At 33.1% G+C, this 17,010-nt stretch overlaps 2 protein-coding genes across 3 annotated transcripts in view; one reads left to right on the top strand and one right to left on the bottom strand.

The window, feature by feature from the left end:
• Positions 1–17,010, bottom strand: part of LOC149420864 (uncharacterized) — a 32,440-nt gene that overhangs the window by 14,862 nt on the left and 568 nt on the right. Inside the window, exons 2-5 of one of the 2 annotated variants that reach the window (XM_089635593.1) lie at positions 11,765–11,908; positions 10,697–10,765; positions 9,191–9,281; positions 8,286–8,498 (exon numbers count right to left, since the gene is read on the bottom strand). In XM_089635593.1, coding sequence (XP_089491719.1) covers positions 8,286–8,498; positions 9,191–9,281; positions 10,697–10,765; positions 11,765–11,908 — 517 coding nt within the window. The remainder of the gene's footprint in view (positions 1–8,285; positions 8,499–9,190; positions 9,282–10,696; positions 10,766–11,764; positions 11,909–17,010) is intronic. The other variant, XM_089635594.1, reaches the window with a different exon arrangement.
• Positions 1,257–4,071, top strand: LOC149420865 (uncharacterized). Its single transcript, XM_089635107.1, has 2 exons — positions 1,257–1,963; positions 3,634–4,071. The coding sequence occupies exons 1-2, from the start codon at positions 1,490–1,492 to the stop codon at positions 4,069–4,071; spliced, it is 912 nt and encodes a 303-aa protein (XP_089491233.1). The 5' UTR covers positions 1,257–1,489.

The following is a 17,010-nucleotide window of genomic DNA, read 5'->3' on the forward strand; positions in this document are numbered from 1 at the left end:
CACGGCGACATAGGAAACATTCTAAAAACTCAGATGGCGCCGCAGCGGCGACATAAACGATGGGTATACATTTAAAAAAATTAAAAGAGTCCTTTTACAGGTATACACATGATTCTATTCAGTTGTCTGCAGTACCCACTTAAGATTGGTTGTGCTTTTTGCTCAACGTTTTATTTGAATATTTTTTACTGGGCAATAAATATTCTCGCTCCATCAGAGACCAGGCTCCATATTTTGGGAAAAGGTCCCAAGCAGGACTGTGTGGTCTGCTCGAAAAGGGCAGTAAAAGGTGGCAGACGGGAAACCAGTGAGTACTGTGACACGTGACCTAACGAGTCACGTATGCATTTGGGCAACTGCTTTCTAAAATACCACACGTTACAAAATTATAAAGATTAGGATATGCAAATTTTTCCTTTATTAACAATCTTATATGATAATAAATATATATTTTATTTACTGCATTACCAAAAAACATTTTTTTCTAATTTTCTAAAAATATCGTAATTATTCTTCATCTTTTTACATTATGGACATTATGGACTTTTTACATTATACACTATGGAGTAGCTGGTATACCATATAAAAAAATAATTTGGAGTACAAAGGGTTAATAATGGACATTAAAGTAAAACAACTTGTGGAATAAGTTTCCTAAGTCAGGACTTATTTCAATTCTCCAAACAAATCATAGAATATAATATTATATATTTATTATTAACTAAATATTGTCAATTCGAATGAATTTTCAAAAACCGCCTAAATTTACGAGGTACTAATATTGCCAACTTAAAAAAAAATAGAACCTACTATCGAAAATTTATTTATAGCGTATATGAGTATTTTTGTAATGGTATCACTTATTTTGACAGGGATCCTACCAGGCCGCAACTTGACAGACGTAAATCTCTCATAGCGAGGCAAAAAGCATTCAAAATGAAAATGGAAATGGGTGAAAAAAAAACCATTTAAAGTGCAAAATGAAAAATACCCATTTTCAGATAACAATATTTAGATAATAATATTTTAATAATATGTATTATGATAATATTTTATTGATATTATGTATGTAATAGGCAAGAAAAAAAACTTATTTTGTGCATAGATCATTTTCACATTACTTTAAGAGTGGGTTATAGGGCAGAATGGTGATTTGCTGGAAAACGGCTCTCTAAAACGGCTTAATACTACCTTTCGTATGTCATTCTCAGACTTCATATTCTTTGTTACCAATTAATGGACTATTATTTTTCAATCTGCCTATTTTTTTTTGTAGTTGTTGTAGGCATTCGACCATAAAAAATAAAAACATTAGCTGCCTTTATACAGTCGCTCTGTCGCGCGTGAAACAGCAATAGTGCGCGAAAGAATGCGCGTGTAAAGATGAGGGATTCGGAAGGGATAGACCGTGCGATTGCGTTCATCAGTATTTGACGCAATCGCGTGGTTCGAGGTTGCTTTACACGTACAGTTCTTTCGCGCACGCAAGATGGCGGACATACGCACGTGGAGTAAAGAATTAATAATAGAGTTACTTGAGTTATATAAGTCTTTTCCTTGCCTATGGAAAATTAAGTCGGAACATTATAAAAACAAAAATCTTAAGGAGGAAGCTTACATCAAAATAATCGACTTTTGTAAAGAGAAAGGATTTCCTGATGCCAATCGAGATTTTGTGGTCAAAAAACTACAAAGTCTAAGAGGCTCTTTTCGAAAGGAACTAAAGAAAGTTCAAAACAGCCACCGCAGTGGAAAAGGAACAGATGAAGTGTACAAATCCTCGCTTTGGTACTATGATCATTTGCTGTTCACTAAGGACCAAGAACTACCTACTGACAGTATATCTAACATTGAGGATGATCCAGTTGATGAAAACAGAGCTGTTGAGGAAAATATTATTTCGACCAACGAAGGCGGAATAACAGAAAGTGGCGTTGGTGAAATTGGACAGCAAACTCAAGTCGTAAGTAAATTTAATTTATTTTTATTTATTATTATGGTAATTTTTGGATAGGGCCTGACACGCTTATTACGAATATTTTTTAGAAAAAAACTTTATATTCGCCTTAATTACTATAAAAGAAAACTTTTTGCATTTCGGGCGGCGGAAAATTATGAATTTAAATTTTCAATTGCGTTAAGCAAAATTCACTTCGCGAATCGATGCGGCGGCAATCAGCTGCCATTAGGTACGTCACTGTTATGTTGGTATCCCTGATACATTGATTTGTATCACAAACTATGTTACACAAACCTAGCGTAGCCGGTAAACTAGTTGAAAACTGGGATGTTTTTCTTGCCTTGACGCGAGCAGGCGTTATTAAGGGGCACTTTCCTTTGTATCACAAACCATATTACACAAACCTCGGCATCCCACGAAGATAGCAACGGTCGTATTTAGCTCTTGTTAATGCATCAGTGATACCAACATAACAGTGCGTTCCTAATGGCGTCGCGTTGTCGCCACATCGATTCGCGAAGTGAATTTTGGTTTTATGCAATTGAAAATCAAAATGCATAATTTTCCGCCGCCCGAAATGCAAAAAATTTTCTTTTATAGTAATTAAGGCGAATATAAAGTTTTTTTCTAAAAATTATTCGTAATAAGCGTGTCAGGCCCTATCCAAAATTTACCATTATTATTATACATTTAAATATATCCAATAGTACAGTTAAAACATTTTGACCGTTTAAGAACTCACGTTACTTAACCCTATTGGTTGTCGCACACAAAGACACACACACACGCAACTTTAAGAGAAGGTCCGACAACCTTTACATTATATTTTCTGTTTTTGAGTTCTTCCACTATTAACCATACGATCTTGCCACTCAACACTCCCATCTGTATTAAAGTATGTTTTATATTGTTCTCTGTTTCGTTTAGCTTCCGAAGTGATCTGTGTGTGGGGACGTCTTTGAAGATTGATCAATGGAACAGAATTTTGTTGAGAGTCTGTAGTAATCTCGTCTCGTGGGTAATTAGAAATAGGATATGTGTTACTGCGTTTACGCAAAAAATTGTGTAAAGTGCAAATAGCAAGGACGACGTAACAAATACTTTTGTGGTTTTTTATATTTATTGCTGTTTGTAATACCCTAAACCTAGCTGAAATGATTCCAAATGCATTTTCAACTACGTTACGGGCCCTTGACAGTCTGTAATTATAAATCCTTTTTTCGTAATCTAGTTCTCTCTGAGAATATGGTTTGAGAAAATTAGGTTCTAATCCAAACGCTTCATCACCCAGAAAGACAAAGTTCAAGTTATTTACGGTATCACAATTTTCTGGAAAATTGAGATCGCCCATTTGCAGTTTATGATAAAATTCTGTTTGCTCTAAGACTCCTCCATCGGATACTCTTCCATTTTTACCCACGTCAACATAAAGAAACTCATAGTTTGGACCAACTAAAGCCATCAATACGATGCTATAGAAGTGTTTGTAATTATAGTACACAGCTCCGGAACCCGGCAAAGGCACAATGCGAATGTGCTTGCCATCCATGGCACCTCCGCAGTTGATGAATTGCCATTTCACTTCAAATTCTTTTGCTATCTTGATCCATTCTTCCTTCGTAGACGGCATCTGAAAATGAAATTATAATATGTTTTTTGTCTTATATTTTTAGAATGATGCTGCTCCTACTGGATGGGACTCGACACCGCGTAGAAATAAAAGAAAAGCTACAAACAACTACCAGGCCGAATTCTTTAAAGTCTGTGCAGATACTCTCAAATCAAATAGCAGGGAGTTTTCGGAGTTCGAAGTCGCCGGAATGAATATGGCCAAAAAATTAACTAAAATGGATCCGGTGCAGGCAATTTATGCGGAATCCTTAATAAATAATATTTTACGCAAAGGGTTGCTGAAAAAGTTGACGGAAGAAACTGACATATGCGACAATTATTGTAATAAGACCATTCGAACACCGTCTTCTGCTGACTTGCACAGGACTTCATCGATTAGTTCAGACGTATCACAGTCTATATTAGAAGGCATCTACCAAAATCAGGAAGAAACAAGCCTGAGAACTTTTTACGAATCTTCTACTGATACGTACCAATGACAATACAATACAATCTGATATGTATCTCAAATGAATCACAATTAATCTCAATAAAAAATACTATGTAAAACTATAATTTGGATGATGATTAAAGATATACAGGACTGATTATTTAGATTTTTATTTATAACAATAATAAAGTTACTTACCTTTAAATAATCCACCCTTAAACATTCATAAATAGCTCGACACGTTTCTGGTATTATTGAAGAAAGAGATGGAGCAGATATACCGGTACTGAATTTCAAATCTTCAAATGAGCGTCCTGTGGCGAGATATCGAAGAGTTGCTGCTAATCGTGCTTCTGCACTAATACTCTCTCTCATAATGGTGTCTTGCCTTGATATTTTATGTTTGATTTTATCTAACAACATACTAAATAACTGATCATCCATACGCAAATAATTCTTGAAATCGTCCGGATAATTTTCACGTAATTCTTCAATCAGTGGCATATGACAATATTGCTGTCTGTATTTCTTAACCCATACAGATCGTTTCTTCTTCTTTTTGAGTAGGCTAACACCAGCAAATATCATGACTTGTGCCATGATATTTCTTTTTCTTCTATCCATTTTGCTCCGTCGCACTATACTGAGTGTACGCGAACTTGAGTAAAACTTTGTAAATTGCACACACTCCAACACGCGCCAGTTCCACGCGGTCTATTGCGCATGATTAGTCTTTACACGTTCGCTCTTTCCGTTCACATGTAACGTACACATGTAATCGCGCGCGAATGAATGTTAAGCTTCAAAACTAACAAAAAGTGATCGCGCACGATTGCGCGCACAGGCTTACCAATACGCAATCCTGTACGCTCCTGAGAATGCGCGATAGAGCGACTGTATAAAGGCAGCTATTGATACACCATACAACCCACTTTTAAAACTTGGATCTATGATTATCGCGTTAATAACGGCTTTACACAATATTTTAAATTTAAAATATGTATATAATACACACATCTGTAGAAGTACGGCCTCTTATTATCGTTATGCTATCTGTGGATATTAACAATTAAATAAATACTTCATCTTGCACCAAATTTTCAACACATTTCACAGTTTTTTTTACTTATTCCGGGATGGAAGCCCCCGGTGATGGCGGTGAAACTATAGGCTCCCTGTTTTACGGCGTATATATTTCGAAAATGCCATCAAAATGTTTCATTAATGGGTCTAAAAGTAGAATACCGACTCACTTAAAGAATTGCAATAATCTAAGGAAGCTACAAAAACAGTAAGTACTCACAAATTCTCTTTTTTCATGTAAATTTTACGTATTGTATTTTTTCAAGTGTCATATTTTTTAAAAGGCGTAAAATACAACATTTAATATGCGTTCCTTTTCCCAACGGTTAGCACTAACGTCATGTTGTTTACTGGCGGCATCTTTATGCAAGTGTGTGTGAGAGAATTCATTGTCTTTACGCGCTCTGACTAAGTGGGAGAGTGAACGTTTTTTCATAGGGCACGTTTGGTAATTAAACCAAAAATTTAACTTACCAAAAATTACCATCTCACGCCAGATCATTTGTTGGTTTGGTAAAATCGGACGTTTTAAGTGAAAACAAGTCAAGTTTTTCACTGTTCCTACCTTACATGGTAAGGGGTATTAACACGTTGAACGCCATTGTGGAAATGAAGAAACATTACATTACATACTCAAAAACAGAGGCACTACTTAGCTTCCGTAAACCACTGTCATAATACAAGACATGCAAAAAAAAACCCAACAGTTCCGCCCACCACTTCCTCATCTTTAGCACAGAGACAATTCTCATACTTAGGCCCTAAACTGCTCAATCTCATACCTGATGCATGGAAGGCAAAGAGTACTAATATTCTGCGTATGCAGGTAAATAATTGGCTTCTGGTCTTGGGGAGAGCTGAATGCGAGAATATGCTAAAAAACAGTAATTGAATTGTAAATTTTGTTTTTTTTTACATTCTTCTTTACATTTTAATTTATATTGGTATTATATTAGCATTACAGGAACTGTATTTTTACATAAAGAAAGTTCGAAAATTGCTCAATTCTTTGAGATATTTTTCCTTAAAGGAAAAGTTCCTTCTTTACTTTCATTTTTTTTATTTTTCATTTCCTTGTTTTATCTATTAATATTTCTTTAGTTTATTATATCAGCTGAACAATAGTAAAAAAAAAATGTCGTGGTATAACTGAAAGTATACTAGATTATGAATATACATTTGTATTACTTTACCAACAGAATTTCTTCAATTCAGTTTCATTTTCAAATTCATTTTCTTGTTTTTATCTATTAATATTTCTTTAGTTTATTATGTCAGCTAAACAATAGTAAAATATGTCGTGGTATAACTGAAAGTATTCAAGAATATGAATATACATATGTATTATTTTAACAACAGAATAGTCAACACTATAATTTACATGTAAAAACATTATCATATTGGAATGTCCTAAAACGGGCAATCGCCTAGTTGGACATTTTAAGTTCATTAATTTTATTATGTAATATTTACAAACAAACAATAAATAAATAAATAAATTACCATTTTAAATTTTTTTTTTAAATACTCAGATGGCATCTGCGACCATCAAAACGTATTCCTTTTTTTTTTACCAAAATTTTCCATGAAAATGAAGAAAATTAACTGCGGTCACCGGTGACCGTCATGGCACTATGGGAGAAAAATGACGATTTTCGTTATGAGGAGTAAACAAGTTTATTACCGTTTTTTATTTTTATCTTTAGATTAAACAGATAAAAAAATCTTTTTAAGGAAATTAACAATACCATCGCTTTTCTGCGTATAAACATGTAACCATTCACACGTTGTCAAATCAAAGATATTCTATCTATGTGTTGTGTTGTAAAGTTCCAAACAATAATATTATTTTTCTCTTTGTAGATCAATATTATGATTTATCCATGGCAGCCGGAAAAAATACTCCAAACAAGGTATGCTTCAAGTAACGAATAAAAGAAAAAAGATTATTGTTTAGTTGTACTAAATAACACAGAATAATTTAACAAATATATAAATAAAAAAATAAAATTTCTTTTATTTCTCGAGGTCAATTTATTAATGATGTTATTAATATATATAGATATTCTATAAAATATAAAATTAAGATATTTACCAAATAAATCCACCTTCGATTTTCTCGAAAACGAAAGCTCAAATAAAAAAGTCATAACCCAAAATTGACTATAAATGAAAGGTTATTCACAAGTTATCCCTTTATAGGACAACTTTTTTTTAAACGATACGCCCTTAATGGTTTTATTTATGTATTCTATATTCATTTTGATGAACAGAAAAAAAAAAATTTTTGCTTAGCTTTTTTGAAATTTTCGATTTTCAAGCGGGTTTTTTTCTGACCGGTGTCCATTTAAAAAAAATGATATAAAATTATTGTTTTCATTACAAAAGACAGGTTGGTAAGGAAAAATGTACTTTTATTTATTTGCATTACAGGGGAATAACTGCTTTGATAATTTTATAGAGAAACTGACCAGGACGCGATTTTCGTAAATTTACTCAACATGTGCGAACTTCGGGCGGTTGGTTCGATTCAAGACCTCTGTGCGTTACCTCAGAATGATTACAACCCAAGGGCTTATAACTTGTAAACATAAAGAAATATAAACCTTAATGTTGCAGGTCTCAAAACTATCCGTTTTTAGCTTATGACCTATAAAGGGTTTTACCGTTTAAACCACGAGTTTCCGAACACCGTGTGAAACAAACTATATGTATCGGAAATGTTCCTCAACACTAATGACAACAGCAAGAGAATGATGAAACATTTATAAAAAATGTCAAATTAAATGCTTTACCAAAATAGTAGGTTCTGCAAATAAGTCATACCTTTTACTAAGTTGTTTGTTTTACTTAATATTTCACATTCATATTATACGTTCATTGCTTTGCGACAAACGCACATGTGACGTTATATTTTAACAAGTTCATTAATGTACAACTACCGCCCTCTAGTGACAAAAAAATGAAGACATTTTGACAGTTTGCGAAATTTCGCTATCATATAACAAGCGCTTAATGGACTTTACTGCTTCTGTTAGTTTTCCCACCAAAGTTTTCCGGCCAAATCAATTACCAGTCTGTCAAAACAAATGACTTTCTTAGTATATATACATACATTGCGAGTTTAAATATGGAATGTCATAGATAAATATTTAATCTTAACTGATACATTATCATTACCATCATCCGGTTCCGTGATCATGCTGAAAGTAATCATTTTGCCAACATCCAGGACCCCCTTCTCCAGCACGATGGAGTCAGTCTGCTGCAGCCAGAGGGAGTCGCTTTCATTGGGCAGCTCTGTTAGGGTGATACTACCCTTCATGGCCGCCAGGGCATTCTCTATCAGGTTGCACTCGGGTTCCAACCCCAGTTCCAGGAATTTCAAGGCACCTGGAGAAAAAAACAAATAAAAAATACTAATTTCGTTTTTGTCTGTAACACTCGTTCAATAAACTCGAATAAGCTTTGAATTTAAGCATCATTATCAAAAATGGAACAGATTGTGTGAAAAATTCAGATAAGCGATAGTTGCATTCGAATACGCATGTGTTTTTATATACCTATATCATATAGATGTTTCCTGTGACAGGTAAAAACATGCTTTTTTAAAAAAACAGTTTAAGAGTGTTTCTCTAGTTACACAGACAGAGCTAGTAAATAATACACTGACACAATGTTAAGTGTTGACATATTATTATGTAGCATACAACCAAATAATGTAATTATAGTTTCAATCCATAGATATTTTTTTATCCATAATAATAATATATCTTAACATATAAAAATCACCGAGTCACTGTGTTTGTACATGCTAATCTTTGAAACCGCTCAACCGATTTCAATGAAATTTTATCAATGTGTATGGTTGGTTCCATCTTGAAAGATAGTTAGATAATTTTGGACCTGATAGATGGTGCTGTTGTTGAGATTAAAAAAACAATTTAAAGATAGTTACCGTGGTGAAGGTTCTTGGTTGTTTGTTTTTAGATTTCAAAATTTAAGAAGCAATTGTGTGCTACATATAATGTTTACACACCAAAAAAATTATATAATACAAAAATGCATATCCTCCAAAAACCAACCTTCTTCATCTTCGGAAAAGTGATCTGGAATACTTTTTGTAAAGGCTTTTTTCTTTAACAGGTTGGCGGTGTCATTGACAAATGGGTCTTCCTAGAATAATTGATAAAATATTTTATTGTCAAGATATTTTTTTTTAAAGAAAAACAAACATTCCTGGGTTACAAATAACCTGACAATATTCTAAAATCCCCTACTACCAATATTGTAAGCGGAAGATGTTGCTTATGTTGTGATGGAGGACTTAGCCAGCCGAGGAATTGAACACACTATGCCTGGGTGGGACCCAAAGCGATGCCAACTCAGCCACTGACCGGTAAAACTTTTATACAGTAAACACGCTGTCCCATGGTTCGGTAAGGAATCAACATTTACCGAGTGCTGTAAGACCCTGCAGTCTATATTACACTTTGGCAGATATTAGAATAAAAACAATGCAACGCCAATTCAATATGCTTGTTAAGTCTATAATACCCTAGTGTTTATTTAGAACAAAATGTTACCATATTTTATTCAGTACTGATGGTAAAGTTCGTGGCTTTCCTACAAGAAGCTGCAACGATTTTAAGCTTCCTAAGACAAATTTATGGGGAACCCAAAGAATATTTATTATTAAGGCTTTAAATTGTTCAATGAACTCTCTTTAAATGTAAAGGAAGCCTAAAAGTCTTGCAGTTTTTCGTGGGTTATGATGTTGTGAAGTCCAAATTTTAGTACTCGGGTATAGAATATTATTACAGTGATTTTAGAATAGATTTAAAATGTAAAAATTTTGTAGCTAAATAAAATATTTAAAAAAAAAGTTAAGTTTGCTACGGTTTGTAGTGCAACCTTTGTGGGACTCTTCTGCAAAGGGTCTTCGGTTTATGTTGATTGCTTGCGTTTCCTTACCTTCACCGACCCAATGGGACGACAAGCTAAGACTCTGATGTGTAAAACTGGTTTAATTTTAACTGTACCCAGACGTCACAACAGTTGTCTAGCAAACACGTCAATGAAAAAGTGCCGCGTACAGGGGAAGCCAGCATCGAAACTTCACATATTTAATAATTTAATAGCAGATATAAATAACAGTTAAGAATTAAATTTATTTATTACATAATACAAAGATATTTATAAATATATACATATTAAATAAGGTTAAGCCAAAAAAATTCTTAGATATATGAGTTTTATTATGTCTTAAAATTAATGAGTAGGTAAAGGGGAGAGGAAGAGTAATAAAGGATAAGGATAGGAAATGCTCCTGATTCTATATTTATGCATAAATTTATGACCGTACACTTTACTCCGTTTCAATATTTCTGAAGGTTATTGCTAAGAATGTCTACATTATGAAATTATGAGTTACTTCATGGGGGATTTTTTTGTAACTTTGGTTTTGTAGGTTGATTTTGATTTTTTTTTAAACTGGTACGTCAGGTGAGTTTATCCCATTATTCAGGATTTCAAATAATAATAATAATAATAATAACAGCAATAACAGATACAATAGTTTGATTTCTTACCAGAATAGGATCTACACGTTCATCCATTATACGCGTCTCTTGTTGAGAGCTTTCTACTTTCAGAAAATCCTGAAATGTACAAAAAAGGTTAAATAAAAGCAGTATTGAGATATAACTCGCAGCTTGAAGAAAGCACACAGCCAATTCAATCATAATTATTTTTAATATTGTGAAGCAGATTATATTTAAAAAGATAAAGGACTCAAGTGTTCGATTCAATTGACTGGACAATCTCTTCCTCAAGCGTCCTCGACTTATCTGCCATTCACTTTCGCATCAATTCTTCTTACACTCCTTTCCATTCATCCTCTCTACATGTCCAAACCACCTAAGAGTTCATTTCTTAATCTTATTAATTAGTCTTACATCAGTCTTGTGTTCTGCCCAGATATGCACATATTATGTACGAGTACTATGGTTATTCAGTGAAACAGTGCTTGTAACAAGTAACAATCAATATTAACCATCTCTAATAACCAGGAGAGATAGTACACACTTTAGAGGCTGCGCCCTCTACGGACGGAAGCAGAGGCGCCTTGTCAATGAAATGGGTCCCTGAACCCAGAATTATGTATTTACGAGAACTAGTAGTTCTGTGAACAGTAGACCTTACATCCAAAAAAGTAAGTTTCTAATTTTTTCTTATTTCATAAATCAAAACCAAAATTTCCAAAAACGAAATCACAAGATTTATAAGTAGGTACTTAAATACCTACCTACTTAATTATAAACCATAAATATTTCACATGATTTTTTTTATTGCAAGTAAGGAATTATTATACAATTTGTTCAAAGAACTGTCATTCAATAAGAATTATTTTTTAAAACTTTCTTCAGGCTGATAGGTACCACAATATTGATTATTCCGATTTGACAGCTCATAGTAGGAACCATGATGCAAACTCTTGATCTTCGCCGGAACCGGAACGTAATAAACAAATAAACACACAGACGAAATGCAAAACGCTCTAGTAGTCCTAGATAAAACGAGACTTAGCCAAGTTAGTAACTTGTAAATTTAAATGTAGAAATAACTAAAATAATGGTAAAAAAATTAATTAAATTCACCTCAGGTGGAAGGCACCCGTACATGACGTATCTTTTCAGGATGGAATCCGACTTCTCACAGAGATTCTTAAAGGAACAAGAACGGTAAACTTGTCTTAAACACATCAGGCAAATGTTACCTGGCATTCCATCTCCACTTTCTACCTGGAATTTTTTTTTACATTATTTCCAGCTCCTAAAATAGTCAGCAATGCCAAAAATTTTGTGTATTTTTAAAGTCCAATTATTATCAACAATAATTATTATTGGAGACCTTCTTGAGTAATTAAAATTGAATAAACGTCCCAGTTGTTTTGCAGAAATTCACGTCTGTTTCAGCTTTTGAACAAATTGTGATCAGCAGAATTGATTGTCAACCTGTTACAATAATATGATAGAAAGCTGAAAATAAACCTAGAATCGGTGTTTTAAGGGAATCTTTCAACTGTAAAAAAAACAAAATGGTGCAGAATGACTATTTGATGACAATGTCACATTTGAATTTCTGTAAACCAAACCGTCCTTAATTCTATTCATTAAGACACATTGATTTAATTCTGAAAATAGAAAAAATGGCCTGAAAAACAAGGTACCTACCTATCTGAACACAAAACAATATGTATGTAATAGCTATTCGATTGCCATACAAGTGTGGCTCACTTCTTATATTTCTAATGCTGTTCTTTTTACATAAATAAATGCATATTATTAGAATTTATAAAACTTTAAATGTGTTATGCCATGTCTACATGGGTTAGTATTTATTTTTTCTGTGGAAAAGGCATTAAGGCGATGCACTACGTCGTGTAATATTTCAAATTGAGCCGCTATCAATAACAACCCTTACGTAGATGGCGATAAGGTTTGAATTCCCGCTTAACACCATCCGCCTATTTTGATTTATGCAAGAAAAAAACATTGCCAAAAAATGCCTTTTATTTTATTTTGTGGATGTTCAGGCATAAATTTTTTTTTTCCGATCATTTTATAAATAACTTAATTTTCCACATTATACAATAAAATCATAACCGAAAATGGGTTCGTATGTAGGAGATTTTGAACTTTAAAGCAGTTTTCATAGGCCTTATACATTATTTTTTTGTGGGCTTTTAAAAAGACTTATCGAAAAAATACTCGATTATTTCAAAGGCCAAGATGTATTCTACTCGCAGTATTTAATTAAAGCATCTGAAACATTTCTAGGCGACCAAATTTTCAAACCAAAAACACATGATTTTGCATTACTACGTATGGCATCGCCTTAATTTCAACTCACTGGGAGAATGTTTTTAAGTTATTAGGCCCTGTTATTAGGATCCGTATTGCGTTACCCGACATGTCGGCAAAACCGCAAACCGAATTTATTATTCCCTTGACAGACCATTGGAATAATAATAATTCGGTTGGCGGTTCAAAATGTCAGATTCTGCAAGGAGGGCCTATAATAATGGTTTCTGCATAGACATATGAATATTAGTAGACCTGCCCTAAGTGATTAAAAGCGTATTATTCCCCACTCCCCATACCGGTTCCATTGGAGCCGGCTGGGCTCGCGTATGGCCTCCCGTGAATTTAGAAAACGTGACGTCATCATTCTTGTGCGAACTATGGTCGAGGCATCATCGGTTCATTTTACGAAATAACACGGCAAAATGGTGGCTTGCGCTATGAAAACTTGTAAAAATAGAAGTGAAAAAGAGAATAAACCCAATTGTCGTATTACATTCCATAGGTAAACATTATTTTAATTTGTTTTAAGCTGATTCACATCGTATAATATGGATCAGTTTTAGAAACATACTATCACGCGATGGACGCGAAACACAAAGCCGTGTGCACAAGAATCAGGGATGTGCCTTCGCCTTTTGCGCTTTGATAAAATATATATATATATATTTTTTATTAATTTAAAAAAAAAAACATTACATATTACAGTGATCTTTGGCTGTCCAACTAGGAGATTAACCTGTTTTAGGACAGTCAGAAATAGGCAGATTTATTAACCACTCAGAACATTAGAACGTCAAAAGACGTAAATATGATAATAGCGGTCAAGACATTAGAACGTCTTTTCACGTAAACGCGCAAGATTTTACAAAAATTGATTTATTTCCATCACTAGTATACGGATTGCCATGATTTAAAAAACAGAGTATCGATAATGAATAACGCTACGCGTCTGTATTCAACAATATCTATGGAAAGTAGAGGTACATTATCTAAGGCGATTGGATCTGTCATCTTGTTCGTTCATAATTTATTGCGTTTCTAAATAATTTATTAAAAATATTTTAGTTTGGACGGTTAATATTTTGAGGTGACTAATAGTTTTTAATTATATTTCTTCAATATATAAAGTGTTATTTCTTTATGATACTCAGAAAAAAGTACATTTTTCACAGCTTTGAAATAATGGTAAGCGATTTTTAGATATTTTTGACGTTTTCATAAAATGTATATTTAGAAACGCAAATATTTACGTATTACAACACAATGCGATAGTGAATTTCATAATCTTTCCAAAACATTTTTTAGAATGAGGCTACGTTTCCCAAAACGTGAGTTATGAAGCTTTTAGCAAAACTCGTAAATAACACAAAAATTATCACGTTTTGACAGTTCGCAAAGGAACACATAGTAAATAATAGTCTTTGTCTGAGAGGTTAAATGTGATTCTTGTTTTGTCTAGTGTATTGACTTTTACCTAATTATTGCTCTTTATAAATAATTTGAAAAGTTTTCTTGGTTGATACAAGAAGTTGCTAACTATATATTTTAAATAATATAAAATATATAATAGTATAATAGATATGTATAAATATATACAGGGTGTATCGGCACGTACCCGACGAACTTTAACCAGCTATTCCTTAGCACATTTGGAGTAAAAAATGTTATGGGCACTTTGCTGTCCGGTAACATTTTTTTTTAATAATCATGTCATCTGTGTAAAAGATTAATTTACCATTTACACATAGGTGTATTAGAAATAATAACAAATATTAGAGTCCTACCAAGCCGAACCCTCCGATATGAAAATATCTGGAGTCGGTGAATTATTTTCCCATTTGATCTCTGGTGAGTTGACGTGTTGTTCTTGTATTGTTTTGTATTTATATTGCTTATATAATGCACTTGCATAATGTTGATTGACTAGATGATAATTTGTGGAAAAGTGTGTGAAAGGGTTTAGTTTTTCCTATGGGGAAGATTTAACCCGGACATAAAATTGGAAATTGCAGCACCTATTCTATATAAAAAATATATATTAATTAATTTAATTGCCGGCAACCCGGGCGTTTATTGAATTATATTTTTTTTAGTTAATGTTAGTAAGTTACCCGTCTCACTAGACAATGTATGTTCTGTTTTAATTATCGTTTATCGTATTACGTTGTTTTCGATCATATTCAATTATTAACCTATCAACTGTGGGAGGGACTCCGGAGTCCTCCAAACTAAAATCGAAGATTTTTTTTAAAGCAATTTTAACCCGTGTTTACAAAGGAACTGTATGAATAATAAGGCCAGAATCGCTTGCGCTAAATATTTCTTTAGAAAATATTTTTTATTTAATATACGCAGCTTCTTTGACGGAGTTGGAATATATTATCTTCCACTTTAGAACGTGCCGCAAACATCCTTTAAATTATTTTTAATTAGTAAATCGTGAAATAACTCAAATTAATCAAATAAAAATTTTATTTGCACGCTGGGTTTCGAACCCGATATCTATGATTTTTCGACGTGTAATTTGTCTCACGGTCACGGGCGTCATCACAGTCAACAGATTAATACCTTCTTTCTATGTTGGTTCATCTTTAAAATATATTTTTATTCAGCTGTTATTATTTATCTAGCATCGATAATATAACTATTGTACATGTTGTTTTCTCTTAAACTGTGCTTTTATTTTTGTACATTATTTAAACCCCTGTTAGTTGTTTATTGGATGCTGTTCTCACAAATATACTTTAATTATTAACCCTTTTGTCTTTTTCTTTTGATTTCTTCCATTGTCCGTATATGTTTATATTATATATAACTCGTATATTTTTTTATAATATTATGCATAGTCTGAGAATACTGTTATTATGTCGGTGTATATAATACTGTTTTACTAATTTTTCCAGACGAATTATGATGCTTAAATGTACCTAAAAAAAATTTTATGCAAATATTATACCCAAAAAATAAATAAAAAGCACCTTCATCGACAAAATACTCCCGAATAATACCCCACACCTGGCTATGTGGTGGTGAGAAGTACCTAGCTATGTAATTCTGGTCACTGAACACGCCTAAAGCCATTTCAAGTAGTTGGGGCGATACTGAGAGTATCTACAAAAACAAGGAGCAAATAATAATGTAAATGCTACGTATTATTGTGATTAAATAATGTTTGAAATAATTCGCGTAAATTAATTTTAATTAAAAGTGATAATTACATTATTTTATTATTAATAGGAACAGAGCGGTTGTACCAACCCTAAAGCATTGTTCGAATGTGGCCATTGTCAAGTGTGCTTGTCGCTGTTTACTGGGGTAAGTAAATTATGGACATTTGTAAAAGTGTCTTGACTCGATAAGGAAACAAAATATTCGACTCTGAAAATAGAAGAATTTTTTTTTGCCGAATTTGGACTTAGCAAATTTGTTCATAACGTGGCGAGTAATTTGCGCTCCCATGTAAAAATGTCTATTCATTAAAAACCAGATTTTACTTTTAAGAACTAAATGGTGATATCATAATGCGAGATGCCTATTTACTGGCAGATTGATTTATTGACGAATCACAGTCAGCTTTCTTCTCTGCATCCCGCAACTCTTGATTTAACCCTTCGCCCTTAACTTCTCGTCTATTAATATTCATATGTCTGTGGGTTTCTGTAACCAGTGGCAGTTTGCAGTCTAAATCATTGTGAGTCTTCATCGAATATATGGAGACACGTCAGAAAACCGATCCAAAAGAATTAGTTATGCATACAAATCAGTTCAAACGTTTGACATACAGGATGGCTGCCAGGCAATTTCCCTTCACCCTAGATTTAGCTTCAATGCCATTCATAAAAAATCGCACTAATACTCTGTCCATGGCAAAATGGTTTATAATGAACAATTATTATTTTATTTTTGTGTTGTTCATGCAGTGATTATGATTTTTGGGGGTTTTTGTTGAAACAAGGATTGAGATATGTCATAAAAAAATTATCTAGGTTTTGACATTTTTCATACATCTTCCCCTCACCCCACGGCTTCAAAGTGTT

This window comes from Hesperophylax consimilis, chromosome 9 (genome assembly GCF_061612785.1).
Source record: "Hesperophylax consimilis isolate HC1 chromosome 9, BYU_Hcon_1.0, whole genome shotgun sequence".
Classification (NCBI taxonomy): Eukaryota; Metazoa; Arthropoda; class Insecta; order Trichoptera; family Limnephilidae; genus Hesperophylax; species Hesperophylax consimilis.